At 45.0% G+C, this 21,830-nt stretch overlaps 1 protein-coding gene across 1 annotated transcript in view; it reads left to right on the top strand.

Annotated features, from left to right (window-relative positions):
• LOC139410630 (FERM domain containing 3) overlaps positions 1–21,830 on the top strand; it is a 94,194-nt gene that overhangs the window by 47,885 nt on the left and 24,479 nt on the right. The window contains exons 4-10 of the mRNA XM_071155971.1: positions 5,050–5,128; positions 8,940–9,037; positions 11,478–11,601; positions 14,783–14,870; positions 16,527–16,615; positions 16,724–16,787; positions 21,706–21,794. Of these exons, the coding sequence (XP_071012072.1) occupies positions 5,050–5,128; positions 8,940–9,037; positions 11,478–11,601; positions 14,783–14,870; positions 16,527–16,615; positions 16,724–16,787; positions 21,706–21,794 (631 nt within the window). The remainder of the gene's footprint in view (positions 1–5,049; positions 5,129–8,939; positions 9,038–11,477; positions 11,602–14,782; positions 14,871–16,526; positions 16,616–16,723; positions 16,788–21,705; positions 21,795–21,830) is intronic.

Here is a 21,830-nt window from a genome sequence, read left to right as displayed (position 1 = left end):
CTTTGCCTTTGTTTTGGTTTGTTTGTCAACTGGGTGTGCAGGGTGAATACGTGGTGTGTTGTAAGATAATTTGGTAAAAAGCCAATTTGACTTTTGCTCAGTACATTGTTTTTGCTGAGGAAGTGTATGAGTCTGCTGTTAATGATAATGCAGAGGATTTCCCCAAGGTTGCTGTTGACGCATATCCCATGGTAGTTATTGGTGTCAGATCTTCCCAAGGAGACGTGGGTGTGGAGTCAGGCGCAGGAGAAACAAGTTCCGAAGGAAAAGGGCGTTTATTTAAATTGAATTGAATTGAATTTGTTTAATTTGTATCATTTCTTAATATTATTCAGTTCCTTTGGCTTTGATGCCTCATGATTGATCATAGCTCTGTTCAAGTAGACTGTGATTTTGCTGTGATCTGACAGGTGTGTCGGTGGACTGACTGTGAATGCTCTAAGAGACTCTGGGTTGAGGTCAGTGATAAAGTAGTCTACAGTACTACTGCCAAGAGATGAACTATAGGTGTACCTACCGTAGGAGTCCCCTTGAAGCCTACCATTGACTATGGACATACTCAGCGTCCGACAGAGCTGCAGGAGTTGTGAATGTGACCCATTTCTATTTGTTATGTTGTCGTAGTTGTGTCAGGGGGGGGCGTATGGGGGAGGGAATGTTGTCACCTCCAGGTAGGTGTTTGGCCCCCTGTGTGCTGAGGGTGTCAGGTTCTTGTCCAATTCTGGCATTTAGGTCGCCACAGACTAGTACATGTCCCTGGGCCTGGAAATTGTTGATCTCCCCCTCTAGGATGGAGAAGCTGTCATCGTTAAAGTATGAGGATTCTACTGGGGGGATATAGGTAGCACACATTGAGGACATTTTTTTCTGTTGAGATCATTTCCTTACTCATTTCTAGCCAAATGTAAAATGTTCCTGTTTTGATTAATTTAATAGAGTGGGTTAGGTCTGCTTTATACCAAATGTAGGATGAAAATGTCTGTATTTCCAATTTCTTTGATGAAGTCTGGGTTCCTGCTCATTAGGCCAAAGGCAGAAGACCTCAGACCTTGTATATTCCAGGATGAGCTTTGTCTTCCATAGTGTCTAGTGTTGTTTTTGTGTGGTTTAGGCCCAGACCATCACAGTAGGTGTGAGCAGAGCATGTTTAGCATCTGATACACACCTCTTAGGTGGCAGGATGGGGCTTGGGTGGGTTTAATAGTGGGGGTTGGGCCTGTTGCTCTGCTCACGGCCTGGGCATATGTCCTGCTGTCATGTTGAGGTCCTTGCCGCAGGGGCCAGGGGCACGGGATGGACAGAAGGGGCATAGGTCTGATATGGGGGAAGCCTATATAGGGTGTGGCCAGGTTTTGCTTGGGGTGGGTTTAGCTGGTTGGGGTGTGGCTGGTGATGCTGTAGTCTGGGTGTAGGTCCTCTTGGCGTGGGTTCTCTCGCTGCAGGTCCTTCAGGAGGGGGTCTTGCAGGTCTGGGACTGGTCTGGGCGGGGTGTCTGTTGCTCCTGTGTGAGGTGCAGGGGCTATGGTTGAAGGTGACGTCCTTCAGGGTCTTGGTAAAAGTTGGGATTGCTGCCTTGTAGAGGTGGACCTGGTTGGAAAGGCTGTTCAAGTCCAGGGTGGAGTGGTGGGCCAGGTTGACATTAGGTTTTGAGGCACAGTCTCACAAAATGCTTGCATTCACCTGCTGTATGGTGGCAGGGTGAAAGTATTTTCATGGTAGCAGGGTGGAGATAACCACTTGTGAGTTGGAGGAAGTGGAAGATGCTTTTTCATTCACTCCCTTGAGTGCTGTGGCTACCCTTTCCTGCTGGGCCTTCAGGTCATTTGTGTCCGTGTGAATGATGATGAAGCTGGGGGACCCTAGTCTGTCCTCTGACAACAACATGCAGGGCATGCCCAAACACAGGGCATGCCTAGTGTTTGGGCACCAGAGTTTAGCCACTTTGTGTTTGGGAAAAAGTTTTCCTCGGATGTGTGGGGGTCGTCAAGAGCTATCAGGGGAGCTGACATGAGGGCTGTTAGGATCGGGTGGGGTCTGTTACGACGGGGTGGGGTCTGTTGGGAAGGGGTGGGGTCTGTTGGGAAGGGGTGGGGTCTGTTGGGAAGTGGTGAGGTCTGTTGGGAAGGGGTGGGGTCTGTTAGGACGGGGTGGGGTCTGTTGACTTGGTGGGTCCTGTGTTGTCTGTCCCATTGTGGTGTTGAGGTTGTGGTCCGGGTCTGAGGAGGGCTGTTCTGCTGGCTTGTCTGGGAGAGTGTCCTGCTCTCTGTCACACCTCAGCTTTGTCACCTCTTCATTCAGTGCCATGTGTGCCCCTTTAAGTTCTCTCACCTCAGTCCGTAGAGCAGCCAGCTCTCTCAGACAGCCGTCCATCTCCACCTTCTGCCCTCCGGCTCTTGTTGTGGGGTTTTGTTGTGCTGGTCTGTTTTGTGAATTTGTTCTGTCTGGATTGTGTGGACTATCCCTCTGAGCTCCACCATGTCTCCCTCCAGCTCTGTAAATGTATCCCTCTCAATGACGGAGGAGCAGTGTAGTTGTGAGACCTGGGTGTGTTCAATGCTGGGGGGGGGACTGTCCTCATCTGCAGAACAGTTTGAAGAGGTGTGATCAGACTCACTCAGGATGGGGGAGTCGTCACAGAGAGAGAGATTTTACCTGCTGTGCTCTCTTTGATCCTGTAAGTCCTGCTGGAACTGCTTGAGGAAGTCCTGCACCATTACTGTCCCAGACTTGTACACGTTGACAGAGGTTGTTTCAATTTCCTCAATGTCTAGTATTCTGAGTTTCCACTCTGGGACAATACGCTCTCTCTTGACATAAGGGTCGTGTGCTCTTATAGCACTGTGCCATGCCTGGTCTGTGTGGAACATTAAGTTGCTTACATTCTCCTCTTTGTAGCAGTCAGCAAATAGTGTCTCTGGATTGTCATTGAGGAGCTTTATTTTGTATTTATTCCGTTCAGTGTTATTTTTAATATCCATGGGGTGCTGTATTGTAATGACCTCTGCCCAGGGATAAGCCATGAGGGCTTCAAAGGCCTCTGCATTTGGGTGGGGGGGAGCTGTGAAACTCTCCTGCCATTGTTAAGCTCAAGAATTTTCACACCTCTCACTTCTCACTTCAGTGCTAATTGAAGTTGCAGCCAGGTCAGTTCTGTCCTAGCAGCTTGGTAGCTTAGTAGCCTTATTTATTAAGCTTTATATTACACAATTAGAGATTATTGTCTTTTACTTTTTGACTTAAGAAGTATGTTTAGACTGAACATTACTCACTCATTGAGTTGGAGGCGTGGCCATGCACGCCGAGACGGCCTACAGGGAGGAGGTGAGGGCCCTCGGAGTGTGGTGTCAGGAAAATAACCTCTCACTCAACGTCAACAAAACAAAGGAGATGATTGTGGACTTCAGGAAACAGCAGAGGGAGCAGTCCCTATCCACATCGACGGGACAGTAGTGGAGAGGGTAGTAAGTTTTAAGTTCCTCGGAGGACACATCACGGACAAACTGAATTGGTCCACCCACACAGACAGCGTTGTGAAGAAGGCGCAGCAGCACCTCTTCAACCTCAGGAGGCTGAAGAAATTTGGCTTGTCACCAAAAGCATTCACAAACTTCTACAGATGATCGAATCTAGAGCATCCTGTCGGGCTGTATCAACGCCTAGTACGGCAACTGCTCTGCCCACAACCGTAAGGCTCTCCAGAGGGTAGTGAGGTCTGCACAACGCATCACCGGGGGCAAACTATCTCCCCTCCAGGTCACCTACACCACCCGATGTCACAGGAAGGCCATAAAGATCATCAAGGACAACAACCACCCGAGCCACTGCCTGTTCACCCCGCTATCACCCAGAGGGCGAGGTCAGTACAGGTGCATCAAAGCAGGGACCGAGAGACTGAAAAACAGTTTCTATCTCAAGGCCATCAGACTGTTAAACAGCCACCACTAACATTGAGTGGCTGCTGTCAAGATACTGACTCAACTCCAGCCACTTTAATAATGGAAATTGATGGGAATTGATGTAAAAATGTATTACTAGCCACTTTAAACAATGACACTTTACATACCCTACATTACTCATCTCATATGTGTATGTATATACTATACTCTATATCATCTACTGCATCTTGCCATCTTTATGTAATACATTTATGACTAGCCACTTTAAACTATTCCACTTTATGTTTATATACCCTACATTACTCATCTCATATGTATATACTGTACTCTATACCATCTACTGCATCTTTCCTATGCCGTTCTGTACCAGCACTCATTCATATATCTTTATGTACATATTCTTTATCCCTTTACACTTGTGTGTATAAGGTAGTAGTTGTGGAATTGTTAGGTTAGATTACTCGCTGGTTATTACTGCATTGTCGGAACTAGATGCACAAGCATTTCGCTACACTCGCATTAACATCTGCTAACCATGTGGATGTGACACATACAATTTGATTTGATTTGTGTTGGATGGTATTTCCAGGTTCCTCTGTGTTTCTTCTGCAGGTGTTGGTTTGTTAGAAGTTTTTTCACGATAGTCTTTGGTAGTAATAGTCCATTCAGGAAATTTTGTGCGAAATCAAGGTTTTAGGTCTGGAATTTTGATTTGGATTAAAGGTTTTGATGTTGAGGTTAGTATCCTATATAAGAGTCTTGCGAACAAATTGAAGTTTATCTACATTTATCAAACTCGCATTCTATCTGTTTGCAGAAGAACTCAGGAGCCCATGAGGAAATATAGTTAGAAAAGCACACTGGTTCATCTTTTACTCATTAGTGTGTGAGAGTGTGTGTGTGTGAGTGTGCGTGCGTGTGTGAGTGCCCATGAAAGAGTCCTGCTCATCGCTAGCAGTTAAATACCTCCTCTGTGAGTATGAATAATTACAGTCATGATCATTAACAAATGAATGATCAAAAATAGTCTCACTCTGTCTATCTTCTCTCTGTTTCTCTCTCTATTTTCTCTCTCTCCCTCTTGTGTCTCTCCTCTCTTCTTCCCTCTTTCATCTCTTTTCTCACGCTCTTTTTTTGTGTTTGTTTTTAACAGCTCAGCAGCCCTACACAATGTGCTTCCGGGTCAAATTCTACCCTCACGAGCCAATGAAGATCAAAGAGGAGCTCACCAGGTAGTGTGACCTTGATGCTGATTGGCTAGAGAACACTTGTCATTCATTCCCTACAGTATGACTGGTTCCTAACATTATCTGAGGCTGTCTAAGCGAGCAGACATGAGGGTATTTGATGATGGCCTTTTCTGGTTCTATTTCATGGACAATTTGGCAGGCGTTGCTGGGATAACTGCTGCTGTCTCCCAGCCCTGCCGGAAATGTACATGTTAAAAACGCATTGGAAATACAAGTATTATACACTAACACATTTTATTGTAATACAAATTGAATTGTAACATGTTAAAAATGTTTTCTACCCATCTTTGCTTTCAACAAACACCTGAAAAGCTGTTTTCGCTCGAGACCCTCGGCAGTTGTGTATTGCAGACAGCACAGAGAAGTCTTAGGAACTGCTCAGTGTTTTTGTCATCTGTTGAGATTGTCCAAAGGTGAAGGTGAGAGTGCGAGAGAGAGAGTGGGGCTTTGTGATTACACACTCTCACGCATTTTCAGTGATTACTGTGATCATTATGAACCTGTTCTCCCAGCATGCTGCATGCTCTCCATCTGAGATGTGAAGCATCTCTAAATCCCTCCCGATGCTCCTTCTTAGTGTTTTTCATCTCTGGCTGTTGTGTAAAGTGCTATTTGACATGGAGGTAAGAGCACCATTAGTTCCAGACGTAAAGTGCCATGGAACAAGAGTTTGAGAGTCTAGGGGTTGGGGGGGGGGGGGGACCTCTAGGGGCAGAAGTAGGGCTCTCCAACCCCAAACAGCAGCATTAGAGCATGGCCATTAGTGACGCATGGCGCTGGTCACTGGAGCATACACAGAGGCCTCTGAGTCTAAACTCTCTCGGTGTCTAACATGATGTAGTACGCATCACAGGGTGCTATGGAGGTCTACATCACCCTAGAATTCACCATTCTATGGTCTGCATGGTCTCAGAGCCGCTTGGAAATGTGTCTGACTGAGTATACTGAGTATCAGTGCAGTAAATATATTCCAGACTATTACATATAAAATACAGTAATGTAATACAGTAATGAAATACAGTAATGAAATACAGTAATGTAATACAGTACAACAAAAAATGCAGTACTGCACATGCATTTCCTAGAAGATTCTATATTGGATTGTATTCGTTCTACTAGTCTGTGTAGTGTTTCTGGTTGCAACAGTGCCTGTGTTGTTGTTGTGGATCAATGTGCTGTCCCCATAGTAATCTGAGTGCATGGTTGACTTCACACATTCAACCACACGACAAGTAATAGAAAGAGAGCCAGAGGACAATAGTTAGAGATAGTTACAGCACAGAGAAAAGAGTAACAGAGTCTTTGAGAAGAGGAGATATGGAGTGTGTTACAGACATACTACATTTGAATGGATGTCATGTTAAAGAGAATGTCCACACAGATTTTAAAGTTTGTTTTAGAGAGAGCCGAGGATATAGTGATAGTCTATTATTGGAAAGAGGAATATTTCCTTGTGAATATGGGTAGATGTTATTGATCTGTCGGTAGCTCTAGTTATACCAGACAGCCTCTATAAATTAACCCATTCAGACGCAGTCGGCTTTTTAGTTCCATAGAATTTTTCATTTTCTTTTAATCGGCCTCGCTCGGGTTTAGTCCCTGCATCTGTTGGTGAGTGTGTGCCGTCTGTGTGTGTGTATTAGTACAAGTTGAGTCAGCGTTCTTTGTGTGCGTGCCCGCGTGTTTGTTTCTGACGTGATTATGTAGGTTGTCAGTTGCCTCTGGAAGTTTTCTGGACAATGACACTCTCCGTAGTTTCTATGGTACAGATGTCTATGGTTTTTCGTCTTCTCTCCAGTAACAGGGGACACATTTGCACAAGTAATAACTGTTGAAGCCGTGTCCATTGTAACTGTGGTAGAGGTCGCCATGGTAACCGATCTCTTGTAGGGGTGATTCCCATAGCAACTGATCTCGGAGTGATATAATTAATGGCAATGGCACATTGGTTTTAAAAATGCTTTTAGTGGATGTGGATACTGTCTTTATGGGTCATGACATGGTTCTACCACCATACAATGTTGTTTATAAATTATACTTGTGTTGAAGACCATTCATGTCATGTAAAGTGTGACAATTATGATGATGAAGTTTGATAATTAGTTTGACAGTACATTCGGAAAGTATTCAGACCCCTTGACTTTTTCCACATTTTGTTACTTTACAGACTTATTCTAAAATGGATTACATAGTTTTTTTCCCTCATCAATCTACACACAATACCCCATAATGACAAAGAATAAAATGGGTTTTAGAAATTTGAGCAAATCTATTAAAATAAAAAACTGAAATATCACATTTACATAAGTATTCAGACCTTTTACTCGGTACTGTTGAAGCAACTTTGGCAGCGATTACAGCCTCGATTCTTCTTGGGCATGACGCTACAAGCTTGGTACACCTGTATTTAGGGAGTTTCTCCCATTCCTCTCTGCAGATCCTCTCAAACTCTGTCAGGTTGGATGGGGAGCTTCGCTGCACAGCTATTTTCAGGTCTCTCGAGAGATGTTTGATTGAGTTCATGTCTGGGCTATGGTTGGGCCACTCAAGGAGATTCAGAGATGTGTCACGAAGCCACTCCTGCATTGTCTTGGCTGTGTGCTTAGCGTCATTGTCCTGTTGGAAGGTGAACCTTTGCCCCAGTCTGGGGTCCTGAGCACTCTGGAGCAGGTTTTCATCAAGGATCTCTCTGTACTTTGCTCCGTTCATCTTTCCATGACTTGTCACCCAGTCCCTGCTGCTGAAAAACATCCCCACAGCATGATGCTACCACCACCATGCTTCACTGCAGGGTTGGTGCCAATTTTCCTCCAGATGTGACTCTTGGCATTCAGGCCAAAGAGTTCAATCTTCGTTTCAACAGACCAGAGAATTTTGTTTATCAGTTTTGATCAAAAATAACAAACCGGGTGTTTTCCAGCATACAGTGTTCCGCTCCTGGCCTGAGAGTCCTTTTTAGGTGCCTTTTGGCAAACTCCAAGCGGGCTGTCATGTGCTTTTTACTGAGGAGTGGCTTCTGTCTGGCCACTCTACCATAAAGACCTGATTGTTGGAGTGCTGCAGAGATGGTTGTCCTTCTGGAAGGTTCTCCCATCTCCACAGAGGAACTCCGAAGCCCTTCTCCCCCGATTGGTCAGTTTTGCTGGGTGGCCAGATACAGGAAGAGTCTTGGTGGTTCCAAACTAATTCCATTTAGGAATGATAGATGCCACTGTGTTCTTTGGGTTACTCTGGGTTACCTTCAATGCTGCAGACATTTTTTGGTACCCTTCCTCAGATCTGTGCCTCGACACAATCCTGTCTCATGGCTTGGCTTTTTGCTCTGACATGTACTGTTAACTGTGGGACTTTATATAGACAGGTGTGTGCCTTTCCAAATCATGTCCAATCAATTGAATTTACCACAGGTGGACTCCAATCAAGTTGTAGAAACATCTCAAGGATGATCAATGGAAGCAGGATGCACCTGAGCTCAATTTAGAGTCTCATAGCAAAGGGTCTGAATACTTATGTAAATACTTCTTTATTTTATTTATTATTTTTTATAAATGTGCAAAAAAAAATCAGATTGGGGTATATATTGTGTGTAGATTGATGAGGGGGGAAAAGTACTTGAATTAATTTTAGAATAAGGCTGTAATGTAACAAAATATGGATAAAGGTATGGGGTCTGAACACTTTCCGAAGGCACTTTATGCATTCAGCAAGGCAGGCTACAGTGTATCTTGAGTAACCATGTGTCTATAAGCAGGCACAGTATCTGTGGTTGACCCCTGTATGCGTCTCTGTGCAGGTATCTACTCTATCTGCAGCTGAAGAGGGACGTCTACCACGGTCGTCTCTTGTGCCCCTTCGCTGACGCAGCCTACCTGGGGGCCTGTATTGTACAGGGTGAGCCCCGCTGTGACATCAAAACTCTCATTTACATGCACAGGAATGAACAATAGATCCGCTGTGATACCTGGCTCATTAGTACGAGTACCTTCTCAAACGATCTGAACCCCGGCCCTACTCTCCAAGCTGAGATCTCTCATCCCTACTCAAACGCTTCCGGCAGCAGAGCAATACAACTTGAGAGAAGAAATGCAACCTGAGAAATGCAACATGACAGCAGCCCAGAGTAATACAACCTGACAGCAGCCCAGAGTAATACAACCTGACAGCAGCCCAGAGTAATACAACCTGACAGCAGCCCAGAGTAATACAACCTGACAGCAGCCCAGAGTAATACAACCTGACAGCAGCCCAGAGTAATACAACCTGACAGCAGCCCAGAGTAATACAACCTGACAGCAGCCCAGAGTAATACAACCTGACAGCAGCCCAGAGTAATACAACCTGACAGCAGCCCAGAGTAATACAACCTGACAGCAGCCCAGAGTAATACAACCTGACAGCAGCCCAGAGTAATACAACCTGACAGCAGCCCAGAGTAATACAACCTGACAGCAGCCCAGAGTAATACAACCTGACAGCAGCCCAGAGTAATACAATCTGACAGCAGCCCAATCTGACAGCAGCCCAGAGTAATACAACCTGACAGCAGCCCAGAGTAATACAACCTGACAGCAGCCCAGAGTAATACAACCTGACAGCAGCCCAGAGTAATACAATCTGACAGCAGCCCAGAGTAATACAACCTGACAGCAGCCCAGAGTAATACAACCTGACAGCAGCCCAGAGTAATACAACCTGACAGCAGCCCAGAGTAATACAACCTGACAGCAGCCCAGAGTAATACAACCTGACAGCAGCCCAGAGTAATACAACCTGACAGCAGCCCAGAGTAATAGACCTCAACACTTAAGCTGACACACATCCAACCATCCCTGAACAACTCCACGGTGCCAATTAACAGCACAGTGAGAGGCTCAGGCTGGTAGTGTTTGATGTGGGTTCCAAAAGGATTGAACTATGTCATATCACTAACTAATCCCCATGTCTGTTACAACATACAGTATATCTTAGCCCCTACTCTTTTGACTGGCTGGGCTCCCTAGAGAGGAGAATATGATGAAGTGAGCTGAGGTAGCTATGTATGCGTCCCAAATGGCGCCCCTAGTGAAAAGTAGTGCACTAAATAGGGAACAAGGTACCATTTGGGATGCACACATCAGCTCAGCTCACTTCATCATATTCTCCTCTCTAGGGAGCCCAGCCAGTCAAAAGTAGTGCACTATGTAGGGTATAGGGTGCCATTTGGGACACACGCTAACTGACGTAGTTAAAGCACAGGGCCTCCTGCTGGTCGTTATCAGTACTGCTGTTTAATGAGAACGAGTCCCCATGTATACTTTGTTAGGCTGTTAGTAAAGTGATGTGTGTTAGCTGCAGGATAAGCCTGTAATAAAGCTACAGGTACATTGCACTGCTAACCATTTCATAACCCTCTGCTAACCGTGTCATAACCACTGCTAACCGCTTCATAACCCTCTGCTAACCATTTCATATCCTTCTGATAACCGTTTCATAACCCTCTGCTAACCATTTCATAACCCTCTGCTAACCATTTCATAACCCTCTGCTAACCATGTCATAACCACTGCTAACCGCTTCATAACCCTCTGCTAACCATTTCATATCCCTCTGATAACCGTTTCATAACCCTCTGCTAACCATTTCATAACCCTCTGCTAACCGTTTCATAACCCTCTGCTAACCGTTTCATAACCCTCTGCTAACCATTTCATAACCCTCTGCTAACCATATTATAACCCTCTGCTAACCGCTTCATAACCACTGCTAACCGCTTCATAACCCTCTGCTAACCATTTCAAAACCACTGGTAACCGTTTCATAACCACTGCTAACCATGTCATAACCCTCTGCTAACCGTTTCATAACCCTCTGCTAACCGTTTCATAACCCTCTGCTAACCATTTCATAACCCTCCGCTAACCATTTCACAACCCTCTGCTAACCATTTCATAACCACTGCTAACCGTTTCATAACCACTGCTAACCATGTCATAACCCTCTGCTAACCATTTCATAACCCTCTGCTAACCGCTTCATAACCACTGCTAACCGTTTCATAACACTCTGCTAACCGTTTCATAACCCTCTGCTAACCGTTTCATAACCCTCTGCTAACCGTTTCATAACCCTCTGCTAACCATTTCATAACCCTCTGCTAACCATGTCATAACCCTCTGCTAACCATTTCATAACCACTGCTAACCGTTTCATAACCACTGCTAACCATGTCATAACCCTCTGCTAACCATTTCATAACCCTCTGCTAACCGCTTCATAACCACTGCTAACCGCTTCATAACCCTCTGCTAACCATTTCATAACCCTCTGCTAACCATGTCATAACCCTTCCCAGCTGAACTAGGGGACTATGACCAAGACGAACACCCGCCAGACTACATCCAAGACTTCAAACTGTTCCCCAAGCAGTCGCTTAAACTGGAGAGGAAGATCATCGATATTCACAAGAACGAGCTGAGGTATTGTGGGATTTGTAGTCTAACAACTACAGTGTCTAACAACTACAACACTGAAACACATTGACACCTGAATACAACAGCATCCACTGTAAACACTAAGTTGGCATCATGACATCAGCAGAATTTTACTCAGATTTTACTGACTTCCTCTCTTCTTCTTCTCAGCTGCTATTAAACAGAAATAGGGTCCCAGGTGGTTTTACAACCTTCTGAATTTTTCGCTACACCTGCATTTTATAATTCTTTGCCAGCACATCATAAATAGTGCAAACACCACTGAAGCGAAACTGTAAAACACGTCATCGACACGCGCAGACACACACAGACACACACAGACACATGGAGACACACACAGACACATGGAGACACACACAGACACATACAGACACACGCAGACACACACAGACACACACAGACACATGGAGACACACACAGACACATACAGACACACGCAGACACACACAGACACATGGAGACACATGGAGACACATGGAGACACACAGACACATGGAGACACACGCAGACACATGGAGACACATGGAGACACACACAGACACATGGAGACACATGGAGACACATACAGACACATGGAGACACATGGAGACACATGCAGACACATGGAGACACATGGAGACACACACAGACACATTGAGACACATGGAGACACATGCAGACACACACAGAAACATGGAGACACATGCAGACACATGGAGACACATGCAGACACACACAGACACATGGAGACACATACAGACACATGGAGACACATGCAGACACATACAGACACATGGAGACACATGGAGACACACACAGACACATGGAGACACACACAGACACACACAGACACATACAGACACATACAGACACACGCAGACACACACAGACACATGGAGACACATGGAGACACATACAGACACATGGAGACACATGGAGACACATACAGACACATACAGACACATACAGACACATGGAGACACATGGAGACACATACAGACACATACAGACACATGGAGACACATACAGACACACACAGACACACACAGACACATGGAGACACATGGAGACACACACAGACACATGGAGACACATGGAGACACACACAGACACACACAGACACTTGGAGACACACAGACACACGCAGACACATGGAGACACATGGAGACACACGCAGACACATGGAGACACACGCAGACACACACAGACACATGGAGACACATGGAGACACATACAGACACATGGAGACACATGGAGACACATACAGACACATACAGACACATACAGACACATGGAGACACATGGAGACACATACAGACACATACAGACACATGGAGACACATACAGACACACACAGACACACACAGACACATGGAGACACATGGAGACACACACAGACACATGGAGACACATGGAGACACACACAGACACACACAGACACTTGGAGACACACAGACACACGCAGACACATGGAGACACATGGAGACACACGCAGACACATGGAGACACATGGAGACACACACAGACACATGGAGACACATGGAGACACATACAGACACATGGAGACACATGCAGACACATGGAGACACATGGAGACACATGGCGACACACAGACACATGGAGACACATGCAGACACACACAGACACATGGAGACACATGCAGACACATGGAGACACATGCAGACACACACAGACACATACAGACACATGGAGACACACGCAGACACATACAGACACATGGAGACACCTAGAGACACATGGAGACACATGGAGACACACACAGACACATGGAGACACACACAGACACACACAGACACATACAGACACACGCAGACACACACAGACACATGGAGACACGCGCAGACACATGGAGACACACACAGGCACATGGAGACACACACAGACACACACAGATACATACAGACACACGCAGACACACACAGACACATGGAGACACATGGAGACACATACAGACACATGGAGACACATGGAGACACATACAAACACATGGAGACACATACAGACACATACAGACACATGGAGACACATACAGACACATACAGACACATGGAGACACATACAGACACATACAGACACATACAGACACATGGAGACACATGGAGACACATACAGACACATACAGACACATACAGACACACACAGACACATGGAGACACATGGAGACACATGGAGACACACACAGACACATGGAGACACATGGAGACACACACAGACACATGGAGACACATGGAGACACACACAGACACATGGAGACACATGGAGACACATGGAGACACACACAGACACACACAGACAGACACACAGACACACCAACAGACACCAACAGACACACATTCATACACACATACAGACACGCGCAGACACATGCAGACACACGCAGACAAATGGAGACACACGGAGACACACACAGACACACACAGACACAAGCAGACAGACACACAGGCACACACAGACACAGACACATGCAAACACACACAGACACACATACAGACACATGCAGACACATGGAGACACATACAGACACACATACAGACACATGTACAGAAACACATACAGACACACATACAGACATATACAGACACACGGAGACACATACAGACATATACAGACACATGCAGACACATACATAAAGCCACTGCTGATCCCATGTCCCTGTCCCAGATGATGTAATGTGGCTGGCTGGGACCAGAGGGCTGGCTGGGACCAGAGGGCTGGCTGGGACCAGGCTGTGACCAGAGGGTTGTGTTTACAGGCGTTATAATATAAACTGAGACTCAGACAGGTTGATTTAGAGCCAACAGCAGAGAAGCAGCATGCGTCACCTAGGTGCTTTGCCAAGCACCACTTCAACTAATGAACATAAGCAAAGACTCATTACTCCAAATACAAGCTGCTGAGCAACATCTCTGGTAATCTAGAGATGGGCTAACACTGAGCTAACGACAACAAGAGAAATGTAAAGCTAGCATTTGAATATCCTTCTACATTATAGTTATATTTCTCAGACATTACTTTAGCACTGACAGACATGATTTGTGTTTATGGAGCACTCACCTCAAACACAATGGGATTCTATTGGGGTAATATACTTCTGCCCCATGTCTGTTACACCCAAGGTGTTCAACCAGCCTGCAGGTTTGCTACTAACTGTTCTCCTGTCCCACAGGGGGCAGTGTTCTGCTGTGGCCGAGCTTCATCTCCTCCAGAGGGCACACAACCTGGAGACATACGGAGTGGACCCTCACCCCTGCAAAGTACCGCACACCACTTCTCCCTCGAACTCTCACCTTTATTTCCATGTCCTTTATTCCAGTGTAGCAACTGGGACTTAGAATCAATGATTGTACGATTGATTAAACAGCTTGCATTGAGTTGTCAGTCCACATTGACATGTAGTCCGCTCACATCAAACATTCAAACCAATTTGATTTAAACTTCTCTGCCAATCGTTGTTGATTTCACACTCCATCCTTTTTCTTTCTGATTGGATGGTTTGTCTATCTGTTGAACTCGGTCTCCTTCTGATTGGACAGTGTGTTTCTTAATGAGTGTAACATGACGGCTGTGATCGAGACTGTGTTCCTCTGCTTCCCTCTCATCCTCTCTGGCTGAGTTTACACAGGCAGACAAATTCTGATCTTTTTTTCACAAATTGGTCTTTTGATCAATCAGATCAGCTCCAAAAAAAAAATCTGATATGAAAAGATCTGATGTGATTGGTCAAAAGACCAATTAGTGGAAAAAATATCAGAATTGTCCTGCCTGTGTAAACGCAGCCATAGTGACTCACTGTGTGAATGGGAAACTCTGACAGCCAGGGTATCAAAGCACTCTAAGCTGATTAAAGGAGATATTTAATTTATTTTGTTTGAGGATTCGCTTATCTGTTCTGCTTCTGTCATAAAACCTTTTAATTCAGGAATGAACTGCAGCTGTGGCTTAAGCCTGAGTCAGTGTATCACCATCCATTTACTGCAGCCAGAGAGGAAGAGAGGGGAGCAGAGGAACAGTTTCCATCACAGCTGTCATGTTCCACTCATTAAGAAACACACTGTCCAAGTAGAAGGAGACCGAGTTCAACAGATAGACAAACCATCCAATCAGAAAGAAAAAGGATGGTGTGAAATCAACAACGATTGGCAGAGAAATTGAAATCAATTCGGTTTGAATGTTTGATGTGAGCAGACTACATGTTTACTGTGCTGCATAGGGAGGTTGCATGTGGCGATACAGTAGTTACAGTAGTATACTCTTGGCAGGAATCTACTGTATCAAATATGCTTTGGTTCATATGTTATCAAGAGGATTATCTATCATACGTTCCCATGGATTTGAATTATCTGTACGTTTTACACACATTTGGATTGTAGAAGTCTATGGGAACAATTTTTGTAGAGTAGCCATTGCCATGGCGACAACACTTCACTTGCTGACAGTCTTCCTGTATCCCAGAATCCCAAGTTCTGCTGCCTCTCAGCCAGTGATCTGGTAAGAGGCAGGTAGACAATTCCACCAACCTCTGGTCCAGAATCAGATATTATTTAATCCCCGTAATTGATAAGGATAGGATTGGGGGGAGCTTATCTGATCCTAGATCTGTGGTTAATCATAATAATAATATAAATTGTAGAGTGCTTTTCATTTAGAGATATAAATCACAAAGCTCTTGACATGAGCAACCAACAGTTCAGAAAACTCATGCATGAATGAGGGATTTGTTTTCGGAAGCCGATACATGACTGTATGACAGTGAGGCTTGCATTGGAATGGCGTGTAGTCAAGACGAGTCATTTTCAGCCTTCTGCGGTGATAAACATTGAGATCACCTCCTCGGCAGCTGTCTGTGCATGCCTGATTGGTATACATGGGTAACTTCTACCTTCACAGAGCTTTGTTGTGTGTGTCTGCAGGACTTCACAGGATCCACAGCCTTCCTGGGATTTACAGCCACTGGGTTTGTGGTGTTCCAGGGAAACAAGAGAATCCACCTGCTCAAATGGTAATCCTTCACCTCTCACCAATAACCTCTAACCTATGACCTCTTCACTACTAGAACAGTGGTGGTGTGATTCTTCAGTCTCATAATTGCCATCGTTTACTATTCTAGGGCTGATGTCAACAAACTGAAGTTTGAGGGGAAAACATTCTATGTCATTGGAATTCAGAAAGAGGTACGTCACAACATCTCTTTGTGTTTGCAAACACAAAAATATATTTCCTACCAGAGATTTTCCCCCAACATAACTCTGTCGTATAATATTAGTCACTTCCTGTGTCTCTATGTTCTACTACTGTGTGAGTGTGAATGTCTGGATTTCTTATGTGAGACTGAGTGTGAGAGTCATTTGTTGCACTTTCAGATCTCTCTCACGGGCAGGATGCACTGTAACATGGTGGGTGTACAATGTCTAACCCCACACCCCTGCCCTGACATATCCCATGCCTAAAATTAACTAGTAGGATGTCATCAAAAAAGAATGGAACTATAGTCGAATCGGAGCCCCAAAGTCATTCTACATTCTACATGACATTGTGCTTGTTTGAGTAGTGATTTGTAGTAATACGTGGTGTTTAGCCAGCTGACATCTACCACAGAGAGTCTTTGTGAGCCCTTCAATGGATGTCATGTTTTCAGAACTGGCCTCACTCTCTATATACTCTCTTAAAGATATCTTTCTTCTATCATTCTATTGGCGATTATCTCTGTCTGGGCTGTAGTTCCACTCTGCCATCGGCTGCCTGTCCTGCTTCAATGCCTGAGATCTAGACAGATACATTGATGCTCAGCTGTAGTTAATGTTCAGTCCAGTCTCGCGGATTAGCCTGCTGCTTTATAATCACACACACGCACGCACGCATGTACACACACACACACACACACACACACACACACACACACACACACACACAGGTGCATTGTCCTCTCACTAAAACATTCAATTTGGTCCTCTGGAGCCTGAATGTCTGCTGTTTTTGGGGAAACCAGGTGTTTGCACTTTCTGAGCAATGAGTGACATAAACCAGGTGTGTGTACTCTGAGCAATGAGTGACATAAACCAGGTGTGTGCACTCTGAGCAATGAGTGACATAAACCAGGTGTGTGCACTCTGAGCAATGAGTGACCTAAACCAGGTGTGTGCACTCTGAGCAATGAGTGACATAAACCAGGTGTGTGTACTCTGAGCAATGAGTGACCTAAACCAGGTGTGTGCACTCTGAGCAATGAGTGACCTAAACCAGGTGTGTGCACTCTGAGCAATGAGTGACATAAACCAGGTGTGTGCACTCTGAGCAATGAGTGACCTAAACCAGGTGTGTGTACTCTGAGCAATGAGTGACATAAACCAGGTGTGTGTACTCTGAGCAATGAGTGACCTAAACCAGGTGTGTGCACTCTGAGCAATGAGTGACCTAAACCAGGTGTGTGCACTCTGAGCAATGAGTGACATAAACCAGGTGTGTGCACTCTGAGCAATGAGTGACCTAAACCAGGTGTGTGCACTCTGAGCAATGAGTGACATAAACCAGGTGTGTGCACTCTGAGCAATGAGTGACATAAACCAGGTGTGTGCACTCTGAGCAACCCATGGATTGAAGCAAAGATCTAAATCAACAGCTGGACATGTCATTTCAGACAGCTTTATAGCAGCTAATTTCAGACAGCTTTATGGCAGCTCATTTCAGACAGCTTTATGGCAGCTCATTTCAGACAGCATTATGGCAGCTCATTTCGCTTGTAGTCTGTTGGTCTGTCTGGCTGAAGATGCAGTTTTATCTTTGTGTTTCTGTCTCTTCTCTCTGTGTGTACATATCCATCGCTGGTGAGTAAACACACTCACACACACCATTGCATCCCCCCCAACACCCCAATGCCGACCCCTTCCAAACCTTCTCACATTCTCCACACCACGAAGAACCTCTCTGTTCTTCGCTCCCCCGGGTTGTTGTGTGGGTTGGGTTTGATTCATTTGATTTGACTGCTTGGCTTTTTGTTGGACTGCTCTTTGGTCTTGGTGGTGCAGGAGCGTTTGGTTTGACCATCATCAACCAATAGCATGGAGCACCCTGTGACGGCTCGCTGTACTTCAGAAAAGAAATACATCCGTCAAATCTTATTATGTCTTATTATGTAATACATGTTTAATATCCTTAATTACTTATTAAACAGTTTGGCGGTTTGCTGAACTGTTTGTTTCCCTTGGTGGGTGTGTGTGTGTGTGTGTGTGTGTGTGTGTGTGTGTGTGTGTGTGTGTGTGTGTGTGTGTGTGTGTGTGTGTGTGTGTGTGTGTGTGTGTGTGCGTGCGTGCGTGTGTATGAGTGCCTAGTGCAGTAAGGTGTATCTTATTATGATTTAATCATGCATCGATCCGCAGTCTCGCTCTTCCTGGAACAGTTTATACCCTGTGCCACTGCATGATCTCACTCTGCCCTCATCTCTGCCAACTTCTGACGGAGAACATGTTCCATTGAACATGTTTAACAGTTGTTGTGATCCCATGGAAACTCCCCTGAACGTGTGTTTAACACGCACACCGTCCTGCTAGCTGAACACACGTGTAGCACACACATGGTCACTGCCGCACATGCGCGTTGCGTATGATAACCACTTCAATGTGTGCTGAAGCAGTGGCTGACCACCCCGAACCTCCAGATGTATAAATCCTCCTTACACTCGTTTACAGTATCAGTGCAACAGCAGGTTAATACATTTTAGACTGTGACACCGGCAGCATACCAAATGGCACCCTATTCCCTTTATAGTGCACGACTGTTGACCTGGGCCCCTCTGGTTGTAGTGCACTATATAGAGAATTGGATGCCATTTGGAATATAAGCAAAGTGTAACAGCATTGGAATGGGGGAATTCATCACCAAATCTTATTTTTAGGGTAAGGTGTTCAGTCTTATAGGAAAGTATTAGTGTTCAATTGTTACAGTGGTTAAGTCTCTGTCAGTATTAGTGTTACAGTGGTTAAGTCTCTGTCAGTATAAGTGTTACAGTGGTTAAGTCTCTGTCAGTATAAGTGTTACAGTGGTTAAGTCTCTGTCAGTATTAATGTTACTGTGGTTAAGTCTCTGTCAGTATTAGTGTTCCATTGTTACAGTGGTTAAGTCTCTGTCAGTATTAGTGTTACAGTGGTTAAGTCTCTGTCAGTATTATTGTTACAGTGGTTAAGTCTCTGTCAGTATTATTGTTACAGTGGTTAAGTCTCTGTCAGTATTAATGTGACAGTGGTTAAGTCTCTGTCAGTATTAATGTTCCATTGTTACAGAGGTTAAGTCTCTGTCAGTATTAATGTTCCATTGTTACAGAGGTTAATTCTCTGTCAGTATTAGTGTTACAGTGGTTAAGTCTCTGTCAGTATTAGTGTTACATTGGTTAAGTCTCTGTCAGTATTAGTGTTACAGAGGTTAAGTCTCTGTCAGTATTAGTGTTACAGTGGTTAAGTCTCTGTCAGTATTAGTGTTACAGAGGTTAAGTCTCTGTCAGTATTAATGTTACAGTGGTTAAGTCTCTGTCAGTATTAATGTTACAGTGGTTAAGTCTCTGTCAGTATTAATGTGACAGTGGTTAAGTCTCTGTCAGTATTAATGTGACAGTGGTTAAGTCTCTGTCAGTATTAATGTTCCATTGTTACAGAGGTTAAGTCTCTGTCAGTATTAATGTTCCATTGTTACAGAGGTTAAGTCTCTGTCAGTATTAGTGTTACAGTGGTTAAGTCTCTGTCAGTATTAATGTGACAGTGGTTAATTCTCTGTCAGTATTAGTGTTACAGTGGTTAAGTCTCTGTCAGTATTAGTGTTACAGAGGTTAAGTCTCTGTCAGTATTAGTGTTACAGTGGTTAAGTCTCTGTCAGTATTATTGTTACAGTGGTTAAGTCTCTGTCAGTATTAGTGTTACAGAGGTTAAGTCTCTGTCAGTATTAGTGTTACAGAGGTTAAGTCTCTGTCAGTATTAGTGTTACAGTGGTTAAGTCTCTGTCAGTATTAGTGTTACAGTGGTTAAGTCTCTGTCAGTATTAGTGTTACTGTGGTTAAGTCTCTGTCAGTATTAGTGTTACTGTGGTTAATTCTCTGTCAGTATTAGTGTTCCAGTGGTTAAGTCTGTCCAGGTCAGGGAACGTCTGTGTCTTTGATCTCTGCTGTCAGGCTCTGGATCTGCTCTGTGCTCTGTAATGCTGCGGATACCATTGATCTGCCGTCTCATATTACCAGACACAGAGCAGATCACTGGACTGTTACTGGAATTGATCCCCCTCTTATCCCCAGCTCTGCCCATAAACTCCCTCACACCCGAGGCCTTTTAAGTGCTGCTTAGTGCTGGTAGTGCACAAGTCTTCTGCTCTCCACCTCCACATCTCCCTAACAGGCTGGGTATAGGTCTGGGTCAGCACTTTGCACAGCTCACTCTCAACATGTTCAGCACTTTGTTGGATGCCTCGTCCTAATTCACTGTCTTCCTCTGCTTTGTTCGTCTCCTTCCATCACTCTCTCTCTCTCTCTCTCTCTCTCTCTCTCTCTCTCTCTGTCTGTCTGTCTGTCTGTCTGTCTGTCTGTCTGTCTGTCTGTCTGTCTGTCTGTCTGTCTGTCTGTCTGTCTGTCTGTCTGTCTGTCTGTCTGTCTGTCTGTCTGTCTGTCTGTCTGTCTGTCTGTCTGTCTGTGTCTCTGTCTGTGTCTCTGTCTGTGTCTCTGTCTGTGTCTCTGTCTGTGTCGCTCTCTCTCTCGCTCTCTCTCTCGCTCTCTCTCTCGCTCTCTCTCTCGCTCTCTCTCTCGCTCTCTCTCTCGCTCTCTCTCTCACTCTCTCTCTCACTCTCTCTCTCGCTCTCTCTCTCACTCTCTCTCTCACTCTCTCTCTCACTCTCTCTCTCTGTCTGTCTGTCTCTCTCTGTCTCTCTCTTTCTATTGTTCTCTCTCTCCACATCGGTCTCTGTCTCTCTCTCCCTCTCTCTTTCTTTCTATCGGTCTCTCTCTCGCTCTCTCTCGCTCTCTCTCTCTGTCTGTCTGTCTCTCTCTGTCTCTCTCTTTCTATTGTTCTCTCTCTCCACCCCTCTCTCGTTCTCTCTTTTTCTCACTCTATCTCTCTGCAGAAGAAACTGGTGCTGACGTTCCACACCTCTACCCCAGCGGCGTGTAAACATTTGTGGAAGTGTGGGGTGGAGAACCAAGCATTTTACAAGTGAGTCCCACAAAACACTGCAACACTCTCATATTC

This window comes from Oncorhynchus clarkii, chromosome 6 (assembly GCF_045791955.1).
Source record: "Oncorhynchus clarkii lewisi isolate Uvic-CL-2024 chromosome 6, UVic_Ocla_1.0, whole genome shotgun sequence".
NCBI lineage: Eukaryota > Metazoa > Chordata > Actinopteri > Salmoniformes > Salmonidae > Oncorhynchus > Oncorhynchus clarkii.
The sequence above is the reverse complement of the archived record's forward strand: the minus strand, read 5'-3'. Positions and strand labels throughout refer to the sequence as shown.